Genomic DNA, 13,184 nt, shown 5'->3' on the forward strand with positions numbered 1-13,184 from the left:
ACACACAGACAGCAAAAAAAATTCCATCTTTGCCAAAATCTTCATCTTCCTCCATAACATCTTCAGCCTGGTAACACAGTTTAGAAACAATATCTTCCCCAGTGTCCCAAATAGTCTGCAGAATAGCTTGACAGCAGTCTGAAAAGATCTCTTTGAGGGTCTGCTCAGGCTCACAATGGAACTCTGAAAAATCCTCTTTGAAATCTTCCATATTTCAGGCAGTAGATTATGATGCTACCTAGATACTTGACTCGCATCTATAGGAGTTAATGAATTAATAAGAAACTTCCAAATGAAATTGAACAAGAGGAAGTTTACTAACAAGCAGATCCCAGGGAAAGAGAACAGAAAGCTGGAGACTCAAAACTGCAAATTTAACATGTAGGAGAGCACCAAATCCTTCAAATCCAGTACAAAAATAATAGCAGGAAGGCACTTATACAGTATATTCTCAATCCTCCTTAATCTTTAGGTGGGAAAACAAGCCAAAACTTCAAAAGATTTTAAAAATTAAATCAAGAAATAACAATAAGCACCAAGAGAGTCCACTTGTTCTTTCTGTACAAAGCCTCTCGTAGGGTACAAATTAAAAATCATTTTTAAAAAAAACAACAACAATAAATTGGGTGTGTTAGAAATGGGGTGGCTGGACTTATGGTCCATTCAAGGGCTGCAGCACGGTTCAGAAATGGTGAAATCCCAGCCTCCTGTCCAAGTCTTACCAGTTGATCGTGCATGCTGCCCACAATCTCCTGGCTGCAACTTGCTGTCTGGAGGCCGAATGGGTCAATTCCAAGTGTTTTACTTGATCCAGTGAAACGTTCTGGGCTACAGGAGAAACCAGCCCATGCCCAGAAAAACTGCTACGGTGCCAGTTCTGCCCACGGAGCTTGTCTGGCTGCTCAGTCTGCCATATTCCCACTGGAAGTCCGGTAAATATATATTGTTGAGACGGATGGATGGATGGATGATAGAGCCATTATAATTATTATTCACAGCTAAATAGTCTACACATCTGGCTGGTGGACCTCATAAGGATTTTCCAGCAAGAAAAAGCAGCATGAACACTGAACTGCTATGCCATACAATAATAAAAAAAAAGTGAATAGCAAATTCTTTAAAAGGACAAATGTGATTTAGAAAATGGAAGTCTGTTCTGTTTGAAATGTGTAGATAAAAGTAAAACCATATGAATTTGTGACTCAAATAAATTATCTTATAAACGTTTGTATCCATTTATTGTCAAAGCTTGTATTGATTTGTACATAAGTAAAATAATGTACAATCACTGTCCTTAAACTTTTACTTTGTGAGGAATGCATGCCCCATGCAATATGCAGCTGCTGTTACCATCTCATCTTTGCATAAAAGCAAACAGCAGCTTCCCTGTTACTGTGTCAGTAACTGATCTATCAAAGTGACAGATGTTCCTGTATAGCTTGGCTAATAGCATTAGATCTCTGGTATGCATCAGTGGAGTGTCTGCCAAGCTGGCAGGAAAAATGCTTCACTGGTATATCAACTGACTTTTCCCTAGGGCCTGTAGATCAGTCACTGTGTCACTTGCTGGTGCATTCTAACTTATCAAAGCTTTTCATGCCTATTGTGCACTTACATATGGATTACTAAATCATCACAACTTCCCAAAGAAATGTGTTTTTGCAGTACTATCCAGTTCCCTTTGGGTACTGACTAAGGTGGGAGTTCTAAAAACCCAAGGAGCATTCAGGGGGATGGGGGGAGTAATAAAGAAAGAAAATGGAATTTTTCTTTGTTTATCTTGGTCCAGATGCAAGTGTCTTAGTTTGCGCATTAGCATTTTGTGCTAGTTTATTATTACATTACTTCCCTACAAGGATCCAAAAGATGAAATATGGTAACATTTCTGTATTCTCTATGCATTGGTCTTTTTGATGTAGTAAGATTTAGCAAGATATCAAGAGGAATGAAAATCTGTGTTAACATCAGCAGATGGTGAGAAATGTGTTTCATTTCAGAGATAAAATAGCTGTACTTTAGATTTAAAGAAACTTTCTCAAAATGTGGACTGACAGCATGCTCTGTCATCATCTTATCAGACTTATTAGCCAAGAGTGAATGCAATAGCATATGAAAGCTTTTTCATGTAACATTTATATCTTTAAATAAGGGTAGATTCTAAAATATTCACAACTTTTAAATATTTTATTTCCCTGTCAGCATCCAAATTCCAAAGAGGCAGCACATCTTATTTTGTTAGAATCATTAGCAATTGCAAGAGGGACTTTTATGAGGTAGACATCAAATTATCATTCTGATCATTTTTTAAAAAATTGCAATTATTGTGGGTAGAAGCCAACATAAGACAGAACCTAGTCTGAGTACATTTCAAAGCAATCAGGATTTATTGTACCTGGTTTAATGTGATAAATACTGGTACTTTAACACCTTCTTCATTAAATCTAAGGTAGGAAATACCTATATCAGCCCATTCTGAAAGTGAAGTTATGACAGCTTAAATCCCAATCTAAGAATACATCTAAAGTGGAATATTCAGAATATAAACAGTAGGCAAACTTACATAATAACTGCCAGTTCCCTCCATCATAACACTAAACATCATGTAGCATCATGATATTGGAGCGTACTCTAAACTGCTGTCTCTCTGTTGCCTGCCAAAAGAGACAGATGGGGGAAGGATATGTGCCTTTAAAAAAAAGGGTACTGAAGGCAAAAGGAGAAGGGGACGACAGAGGATGAGATGGTTAGATAGCATCACTGATGCATTGAACGTGAATCTGAGTAAACTCCGGGAGACAGTGGAGGACAGGAATGCCTGGTGTGCTTTGGTCCATGGGGTCATGAAGGGCCGGACACAACAACTGAACAACAAATAAGTTAATGATGGAACACATTTATTTATCTGGACAAGTATATCAATTTTTCTATGATAAAAAAATTAAGGTTGCTTACAGCAAATATATACTTCAAAGCAAATCAGCAATAATTGTAAAACAGCTTCATGCAACAGGTTAATAAAAACCGTATCAACATCAGTTAGCTAAAAATATACCCAGTAATTTGTGCTGATACTGTACATTTCCATCTTATACTTGAAAAACCGAAACGTAAGGTAAGCAAACTACCATCTACAGTGTGCCACGTACATTGTGAAAAAAATAGTCTCAAATCCCATCATTGCATTACAAATCATGATCCATATACAGAGAGTTTGCTTTAATCTTTTAGAGCAAATTGTGATTTGTGGAAGGATGCATTTAGGCAGACTTCAACAGGTATAGCTCCCAAATCACTTGATAGAGATATCTCTTAAGAATATATGCTTGCAATGTCTATAGAAGGCATAGGGTTTTCTTCAGATTCCACTTCCTATAATAATTCATTGAGCAAAAATACAATAGGTCCTCAGTCCAATGACACTCACTTCCTACATATACATCTAATGGATTTTACCCAATGCATTGTGACATTAGAAATTACATAGTGTGAACTGACAATTCACACATAAAGTATAATTAAAGAGATCTATAAAGGGACGCGGTGGCGCTGCGGGTTAAACCGCTGAGCTGTCGATCGGAAGGTCGGCGGTTCGAAACCGCGTGGCGGGGTGAGCTCCCGTTGCTCGTCCCAGCTTCTGCACACCAAGCAGTTCGAAAACATGCAAATGTGAGTAGATTAATTGGTACCGCTTTGGCGGGAAGGTAACGGCGTTCCGTGAGTCATGCTGGCCACATGACCCGGAAGTGTCCTATGGACAACGCCGGCTCCAAGGCTTTGAAACGGAGATGAGCACCGCCCCCTAGAGTCGGACACGACTGGACTTTACGTCAAGGGAAACCTTTACCTTTACCTAAAGAGATCTATAATTGGCACTATGTTGTTGTTTATTCGTTTAGTCGCTTCCGACTCTTCGTGACTTCATGGACCAGCCCACGCCAGAGCTTCCTGTCGGTCGTCAACACCCCCAGCTCCCCCAGGGACGAGTCCGTCACCTTTAGAATATCATCCATCCATCTTGACCTTGGTCGGCCCCCCCTTCCTTTTGCCCTCCACTCTCCCTAGCATCAACATCTTCTCCAGGCTGTCCTGTCTTGTCATTATGTGGCCAAAGTATTTCAGTTTTGCCTTTAATATCATTCTCTCAAGTGAGCAGTCTGGCTTTATTTCCTGAAGGATGGACTGGTTTGATCTTCTTGCAGTCCAAGAAAACTCTCAGAATTTTCCTCCAACACCACAGCTCAAAAGCTTCGATCTTCCTTCTCTCAGCCTTCCTTATGGTCCAGCTCTCGCAGCCATATGTTACTACTGGGAATACCATTGCTTTGACTATGCGGACCTTTGTTATCAGCGTGATGTCTCTGCTCTTAACTATTTTATCAAGATTTGTCATTGCTCTTCTCCCAAGGATTAAGCGTCTTCTGATTTCCTGACTGCAGTCAGCATCTGCAGTAATCTTTGCACCTAGGAATACAAAGTTTTTCACTGCTTCTACATTTTCTCCCTCTATTTGCCAGTTATCAATCAAGCTGGTTGCCATAATCTTGGTTTTTTTGAGGTTTAGCTGCAAGCCAGCTTTTGCACTTTCTTCTTTCACCTTCATCATAAGGCTCCTCAGTTCCTCTTCGCTTTCAGCCATCAAAGTGGTATCATCTGCATATCTGAGATTGTTAATGTTTCTTCCAGAGATTTTAACTCCAGCCTTGGATTCCTCAAGCCCAGCTTGTCGCATGATGTGTTCTGCATACAAGTTGAATAGGTAGGGTGAGAGTATACAGCCCTGCCGTACTCCTTTCCCAATCTTAGACCAGTCCGTTGTTCCATGGTCTGTTCTTACTGTTGCTACTTGGTCGTTATACAGATTCCTCAGGAGGCATACAAGATGACTTGGTATCCCAATACCACTAAGAACTTGCCACAATTTGTTATGGTCCACACAGTCAAAGGCTTTAGAATAGTCTATAAAACAGAAATAGATGTTTTTCTGAAACTCCCTGGCTTTTTCCATTATCCAGCGGGTATTGGCAATTTGGTCTCTAGTTCCTCTGCCTTTTCTAAACCCAGCTTGTACATCTGGCAATTCTCGCTCCATGAACTGCTGAAGTCTACCTTGCAGGATCTTGAGCATTACCTTACTGGGATGTGAAATGAGTGCCACTGTTCGATAGTTTGAACATTCTTTAGTGTTTCCCTTTTTTTGGTATGGGGATATAAGTTGATTTTTTCTGATCTGATGGCCATTCTTGTGTTTTCCAAATTTGCTGGCATATAGCATGCATTACCTTGACAGCATCATCTTGCAAGATTTTGAACAGTTCAGCTGGGATGCTGTCATCTCCTGCTGCCTTGTTATTAGCAATGCTTCTTAAGGCCCACTCACCCTCACTCTTCAGGATGTCTGGCTCTAGCTCACTGACCACACCGTCAAAGCTGTCCCTGATATTGTTATCCTTCCTATACAGGTCTTCTGTATATTCTTTCCACCTTTTCTTGATCTCTTCTTCTTTTGTTAGGTCCTTGCCATCTTTGTTTTTGATCATACCCATTTTGGCCTGGAATTTACCTCCAATGTTTCTAATTTTCTGAAAGAGGTCTCTTGTCCTTCCTATTCTATTGTCTTCTTCCACTTCCGCGGATTGCTTGTTTAAAAATAATTCCTTATCTCTTCTGGCTAACCTCTGGAATTTTGCATTTAATTGGGCATATCTCCCCCTATCACTGTTGCCTTTTGCTTTCCTTCTTTCTTGGGCTACTTCTAGTGTCTCAGCAGACAGCCATTTTGCCTTCTTGGTTTTCTCTTTCTTTGGGATGTATTTTGTTGCCGCCTCCTGAACAATGCTGCGAACTTCTGTCCAGAGTTCTTCCGGGGCCCTATCTACTAAGTCCAGTCCCTTAAATCTATTCTTCACCTCCACTGCATATTCCTTAGGAATATTAGTGAGCTCATATCTAGCTGATCTGTGGGTCTTCCCTAATCTCTTAGTCTGATCCTAAATTGTGCAAGAAGAAGTTCGTGATCTGAACTACAGTCAGCTCCAGGTCTTGTTTTTACCAACTGTACAGATGTCCACCACCTTTGGCTGCAAAGGATGTAGTCAATCTGATTTCGGTGTTGTCCATCTGGTGAAGTCCATGTATAAAGCCGTCTCTTAGGTTGTTGGAAGAGAGTGTTTGTTATGCAGAGTGAATTGTCTTGACAAAATTCTATCAGCCTATGTCCTGCTTCATTTTGTTGTCCCAGGCCATACTTACCTGTAATTCCAGGTGTCATTTGACTGCCCACCTTAGCATTCCAGTCTCCTGTGATGAAAATAACGTCTCTTTTAGGCATGTTGTCCAGTAGGTGCTGCAGATCCTCATAGAACTGCTCTACTTCAGCTTCTTCGGCATTTGTGGTTGGGGCGTATATTTGGATCACTGTGATGTTAGATGGCTTGCCCTGAATTCGAACTGAGATCATTCTATCATTTTTTGGATTGTATCCAAGCACTGCTTTAGCCACTTTACTATTAATTATGAAGGCTACTCCATTTCTTCTGTGGTCCTCTTGTCCACAGTAGTAGATCTGGTGGTCATTTGATGTGAAGTGGCCCATTCCAGTCCATTTCAGTTCACTGACGCCCAAAATGTCTATCTTTAATCTTCACATCTCACCAATAACCACATCCAATTTGCCCTGGCTCATAGATCTTACATTCCAGGTTCCAATGGTGTGTTGATCCTTAGAACATCGGATTCGCCGTTCACCACCAGCACCGTCGTCTGCTAGCCGTCATTTCGGCTTTGAGCTAGCTGCGTCATCATGTCTGGGGCTAGTTGAACTCATCCTCTGTTCCTCCCCAGTAGCATTTTGACCATCTTCTGACCTGGGGGTCTCATCTTCCGATGGTATACCGACATATCTCTGGTTGTACTGATCCATTTAGTTTTCACAGCAAGAATACTGGGGTGGGTTGCCATAACCTTCCCCAGGGATCTCATTTAGTCTGACCTCTCTGTCATGACCTTCCCGTCTTGGGGGGCCCTTCACGGTTTAGCTCATGGCATCATTGAGGTGCTCAAGCTCCAGCACTACGACAAGGTAACGATCCTTTGCTGAAGAATTGGCACTATAGAATGGCACAATAGTCTGGAAAGACTCAGGCATTCATGGCAGCCCATTGGTCCTGGGCCCAGCTGGTAGACCTTGTTTTTTCTTCAGAAAAGTGGTTATGTGATCTGAAGATGAAGGACACTGGCTTGAGTCCTTTCTGGTAGTTGGATCACTTCCAGGTTCAGATGAGATTCCATGCAACTCTTCAGGATGAGAGGGTTGATTAAAATAGTCCATCCTTACATTCATCTCTAAAACACCAATAATGTGCTTTACTGATCCAGATGAATTCTATAAGGTGCTTAGGCATTTTTCCAGCAATCTGGCAGACAAGCAGTTCTGTTAGGAGCCTTGTCAATCGTTGGAACCAGTGGCGCACCAGGGTGGCCTTTGTTTGCCAATCTCAAGGGTCCCCTTGGCTCAGGAGCTTCCAGAGATGAAGCAACAAAATCAATGCCTGTAGCACCAATGGAGGAAGATGAAACATGAACATGACTAAGCATGCTTAAGAGTTCATGTATAAGCCTATACCGTTAAGATAAGAGTGGCAAAGCATTAGTATTTCTGCACCCTTACTGCATCAATGTGTTGTTGACTAGCAGTCGCATTAAGTTTGTCCAGTCCTTGGTAGACAATGATGGACCTGAAGAGCTTTTGCGAGCCACTATGACACATTTGCACAACATCTTGATGCTAATATTGCTCATGTTCACCAAAGTATTGACTCCTCATACGGGGTGGGGGGAATCTGAAATGGTGACTGGAGCAATGTCCTGTGATGTTGTCTGTGATAAAGTTCAATTCGTGAATTCTGAAGAAGTGGTCAGATTGATCTCTACTATGAGCCCTGCTTCCTGTGGCTAAGACCTTTTCTAGTTCCTTTAGGAGGCCCAGTGATTGATAAGTTGCTGGATCCAGGAAGTGGTCAACATGCTTTTAAGGTTGGAATTAGTTTTTTAGTGCTATTTAGGAAAATGCTGCAGGACTTCTTTAATTTTTAAAAGCTTCATTAACCAAATCAGGTTCTCTTCCCCACCCCAAATGATTGACAGTATCTGAAAACTTGCCTGGGTTTTTAAACTGCTATATTTCAGTCAAATCCCAAATAATCTGCACCAGAGGTGGTCTGTTGGTATAAGTACTCCCAAACTTTATGTGTGTCAAAGTCCATGAAGGTGAAATGAAGGTTTAATTTTACGAACAATACAGTTTTAGAAAAAAATGGAATGCTAAAAACCTGGATCATCTTATTCAGACATGGTGCTGCATGTCCCTAATTAGATATTTTGCATGCTTTGTTTGCAAGTTCAAGCTGAATCTAGACATGGCCTCAACCTGGGGTCTTGGGAGCTGCTACAAATCAAAAAGTAAATACTGATATAAGTAAACCAGCTGTCTGGCACAATAAAAGAGCTGTATATGTTAAACATCTGTGCTAAAATGGAATTGTGGCAGGTGCAGTTTTTCATGTTAAGGTGCTACTGAAGAGAGAAAAGCTGTACCTACTTTTTTTTGCACAAGTTCTGAACATTTGGAAGACTAGTTTGTTTAACATCTTATCACATCATTATAACAGAATTAAGGTGAAATTACCTGTAAGAATTTTAAGTTCTGGGAACAGTAACATTTTTCATTCATTTTGATGGCTGAACAGGACCAGTTTGCAAATAGGGAGAAAACAATTGCAGTTATGTATCATGGATCATCCTGTCCCCCTGTGTTCATACGTGTCTTTAATTACTCTTTTTCTTTCTTTTTTCTTTTAGTTTTTATAGCATGGCTGAGAGTTAAAATGGGAAAAGAGCTAAGATCAGAAATACAGAAATATAGTTCTTGATTGCTGATAATTAGGACATTTAAAAAAATAGAATAAAGAGTAAAGGGCATCCCTACTGGTGACCATACAACCTATGATATGATCATGGTTAATAGAAAAAAAAATACTTCATAAATTTTTTGTGGTATAGATAGTTGTGCCCAGCACAAGTACTGGAGCTAAGAGAAAAGGTGATCCTTTATGGATTTCATCTTCCATATGCAGGTTTTCTGCCCTTTTATCAGTGTAATAAAAAGACAGGGGAAGATTTGCTTTTATAGACAGTCTGAACTACATAACTTAATACTGTTAAATGATGAATAATGAATGAAACTGATTTTACATATATTGGGGGCGCGAGTTCGATATATTTAGGGCATTTTTTGGAGCACTCTGTCTCATACACACATGGACACATATAAATATATAGAAAATAGATGATTGGCAAGTGCCCTAAGTAACAGCTGAGGTATTTGACATTTGATTTAAATGTCCAGCATTCAGTAATGTGTAATTTGTTCAAAATCAATGATAGCAAATTACACTAGAAACTGTGATGGGTATCCCATCATGATCACTCTGTTGTGTCATCCATCATAACAGATATTTTCAGTTCCAGACTTGTTCCTGGAGGTGTGGGGCTGGAAAGTTAAGTATATTTCAGTTGAATACCCACTGACCTGGCAATAATCAATGGAGTTTATATGTTCAGGAATGTGCGATCAAAGACAAGTTATATATTTATATAAATTGTTATAACTTTACATCAGCAACGCTAGAATTAGAAAATTAAATTTTGTGTTCTATCTACAGGAAAGATACAAGAACAGGTTATGGAGAGTGTGGGGGGGGAGTTGTGTGTGATATAGGTAAGAGATAGACCGACAAATATGTCCTTTACAACAAGTAGAGGTTCATATATATTTCCATAACCTGCCCTGATCCCATCTTTATGCAGAAAGTTAGCAATGTTAGGGAATACCTCAGCTGGTAATGTTTTAGCTAATGGATTCAAATGGACAATTGGATTTTATAATTAATTGAAATTGTTTTTGGAGAAATATTTCCAGTCCGAATAGGAATAGTTATATTACAGCATGAGCTGACTCAAGGGCACCAAATAAATAAATAAATCATCATAATGATGATGCAAGTAACTCAAGTGCTTGTAAGAATGAGCACATATATGATTTCTCATGAGAAGGTATAGATCAAGAAGATTGAAGTGAGAAAGCTATAAACAGGGCTGCTTCCACCTCAACGAATAGGAACTTTCCCTATTCAGAACTAATGCTAGTTTCACAATATATTTTCATTGGGACAACAAGCAGCAAAGTAAAGGAGGAAGAAATTTCTCTGTGCAGTGCATTGACTTAAAAAAAAAAGACTTCCTATAACTTCAGATTTGGTTCATGGACATTATAACACTGTTAGGGAATTTATCTGAATTTGTTGGAGAACTGGGCTGTGTCTGGTGCCATTATTCAGTATGTGGAATTAGATTTCAGAGGAAAGGGCAAGGTTTAGTGAACACAGCAAAACATGGTCTTGGATATATTAAGCAATTCAGAATATACTGTACATATGGTAGGTTATTATAAACATACTATACTTTGTTGCTCATATGGGGCTTTAGTGACATAATTGTTATTATTGATGGGTTTTATAGTAAATTTTGTATTTTTCTGTAACACTTGGTGGGGGTGAATTACTCTCTTCAGTCTGAATTATACTTCTGATTCCTGGTGATCACTAATTTAGGTTCACTTCTCCAGCTAGCCACAGAACTTTGTGAATACTGTTGGACCAGTTATTATCTCTCTTCCTAAGCTGAGCTGCTGTTAGGATTAAATCAAACGTATCTATAATGCTGTTAAGAGCTCCTCTGTGATAGATCACAGTTTATATTATGATAGTATATGATGGATTTCTATGCATTTTGGGCACCTTCTTAAAAAGAATAAATTTATTTAAAAAATTAAATATGCCTTTATATATATATCTTTCCAGATATTTCCAGGGCTTATTCTCTCGGACATAAAGCCTGCCAAAAGAATGAAGTTTAAGACTGTTTGTTACCTCTTAGTTCAGCTGATGCACTGTCGCAAAATGTTTAAAGCTGAAATTCCCTTCTCCAACGTGATGACCTGTGAAGATGATGACAAGGTATATATGTCTAATTCAGCAAATATCCTTTAAAGAATAATGGATAAGTATGTGTATGATATACATTTCTATATCTGTATCTATATCTATATCTATCTGTGAGAGAGAGATATGACACAGCTTAAGTACAGAAAATAGATAAAAAGAAAAATATACATAATGAAACATGTAATAGTTAAGAATATGATACCTTATATGTAAATGTTTACAAGTTGTTCAATGTGTACACTGATAAACAGCCAGTTCATAGATAAAGAGTGAACACACATTTTCAATCCAACATTTTCAATCCAGAATAACAATATTTTTCCATCATAACAAAACAGTCTTTTTAATACACCACCTACAAAAATCCAGATTCTTCATGAATAGGTCAACATCACATTCACTTCTTTAACCTTACTTCCTTTCCCAAAACTATTAACAAATTTATGAATGAAAAGCCAAAATTCAACAAATAGAGAACATGCCCAAATCATAGGAACCAGAATATTTTCCACTATCGCTAGCTCACTGCAGTTGACATTTAACATTCTCTGAGGATCTTATGTTCAATTAGCCACTAAGAGAGCCAGTTTGGTATAGTGGTTAAGGTATCAGGCTAGAAACCAGGAGAGCGTGAGTTCTAGTCCCGCCTTAGGCATTATAAAAATAATAAAGGTGGGATAAAAATAAATAAATAAAGCCCACTGGATGACCTTGGCCCAGTCACTCTCTCTCAGCCCTAGGAAGGAGGCAATGGCAAACCACTTCCAAAAAACCTCGCCAAGAAAATTGCAGGGACATGTCCAGGCAGTCACCAGGAGTCAAAAACTGATTTGAAGGCATAAAAAAAAAAAATCCTAGGATTATAGGATAAATTGAATTTATCATTTATCTAGGTACTCTTATCCTAAAAGTATTTCTCAAATAATTACACTGAATATGAATAAGATATATAAAGAGATTTCTCTAGATGTTGATAAATGGGATTAAACTTTAGGTAAGGGTAAACACACTTAAAATTAATGTAATTCCCAGCATACTTTATATTTTGCATGAAATTCCTATATACATATCTGGAAAATATTTTTTAAAAGTTAATATGCTGTTTTATAAATTTCTATGGAGTTCTTCAATTCTGAATGCATCTTTGGAAAATATGCAGTTGTTAACTAAAGGTGAGTTTTTTTTTTCCCCAAATCACAAATTACACCATTATGCATACCTTTTGATTAGTCTAGACATCCTCACTTAGTGCAAAGTGTTCATCTTTGGCACTTTTGAATTTTTTGTATGTAACATCTTTATTTAATTGGAGTGTTTGGGGTTCAAAATATAATAAATTTGCTATATTGCAAGTTATTATATGGTATATTATTTCTGGGAAAATGTGTTTTGATCTTTTTTGTTATGCTACATTGTTACTAAGGAGTAATCCAGATCTCAAAACTGATTTAAACAGTGATTTTATGAAAGATCTGGATGGGTCTGGGATTTTTTTATTAGATCATCTAGTGGATGATAATACTATAATTTTCTATGTGAAAAGACAAATACTATTTGCGAACTGCCACCCTGTGGCAGTATTTACAATTGCAGTATTTATTGACATCTCAGCTGGGACCAGTGGCTTTTCGGCCTTACAGACACTCAAATTATAAGGGATCACAAAATCCTATGAGACCAGAAGTCTACAATCAGTCTTTATAAATATCTGTTATCAATAAATAAATTTGATATGCATATTTTAATTTTTTTTTACTTATACAACAAAAATAATATTTTGGACTTCTTGGAATATATTGCATTTGTACAGAAAAGGAATGAATAAATCATTCTGTTGCTGGAAATTAAACCAGAATAAGATTAAATTAACCATCATTAAAACATAGACTTTCTCAATGTCCTAATATTACTGTGTTCTGGGAATAAATAATTACATATATTTATTATTTGACTGAGATAAGATTTAATATTTTTGGATTCCACACATTCTTTTAAACTATCTACTACATGGAAACTGACAGCTGAACAAAAATGGATTCTCTGTGCCCTGATTATTGCCAACAAATTAGTTGTTCAACACTGAAAAGGCAAATATATTGCCCTAATTAACTGTGGATTGCAGTA

General features: G+C 38.1%; 1 protein-coding gene across 1 annotated transcript in view; it reads left to right on the forward strand.

Moving 5' to 3' along the window:
• Positions 1-13,184, forward strand: part of ADCY1 (adenylate cyclase 1) — a 141,382-nt gene that overhangs the window by 72,884 nt on the left and 55,314 nt on the right. The window contains exon 7 of the mRNA XM_063304216.1: positions 10,917-11,072. Within this exon, the coding sequence (XP_063160286.1) occupies positions 10,917-11,072 (156 nt within the window). The remainder of the gene's footprint in view (positions 1-10,916; positions 11,073-13,184) is intronic.

Source organism: Candoia aspera, chromosome 4 (genome assembly GCF_035149785.1).
Source record: "Candoia aspera isolate rCanAsp1 chromosome 4, rCanAsp1.hap2, whole genome shotgun sequence".
Lineage (NCBI taxonomy): Eukaryota > Metazoa > Chordata > Lepidosauria > Squamata > Boidae > Candoia > Candoia aspera.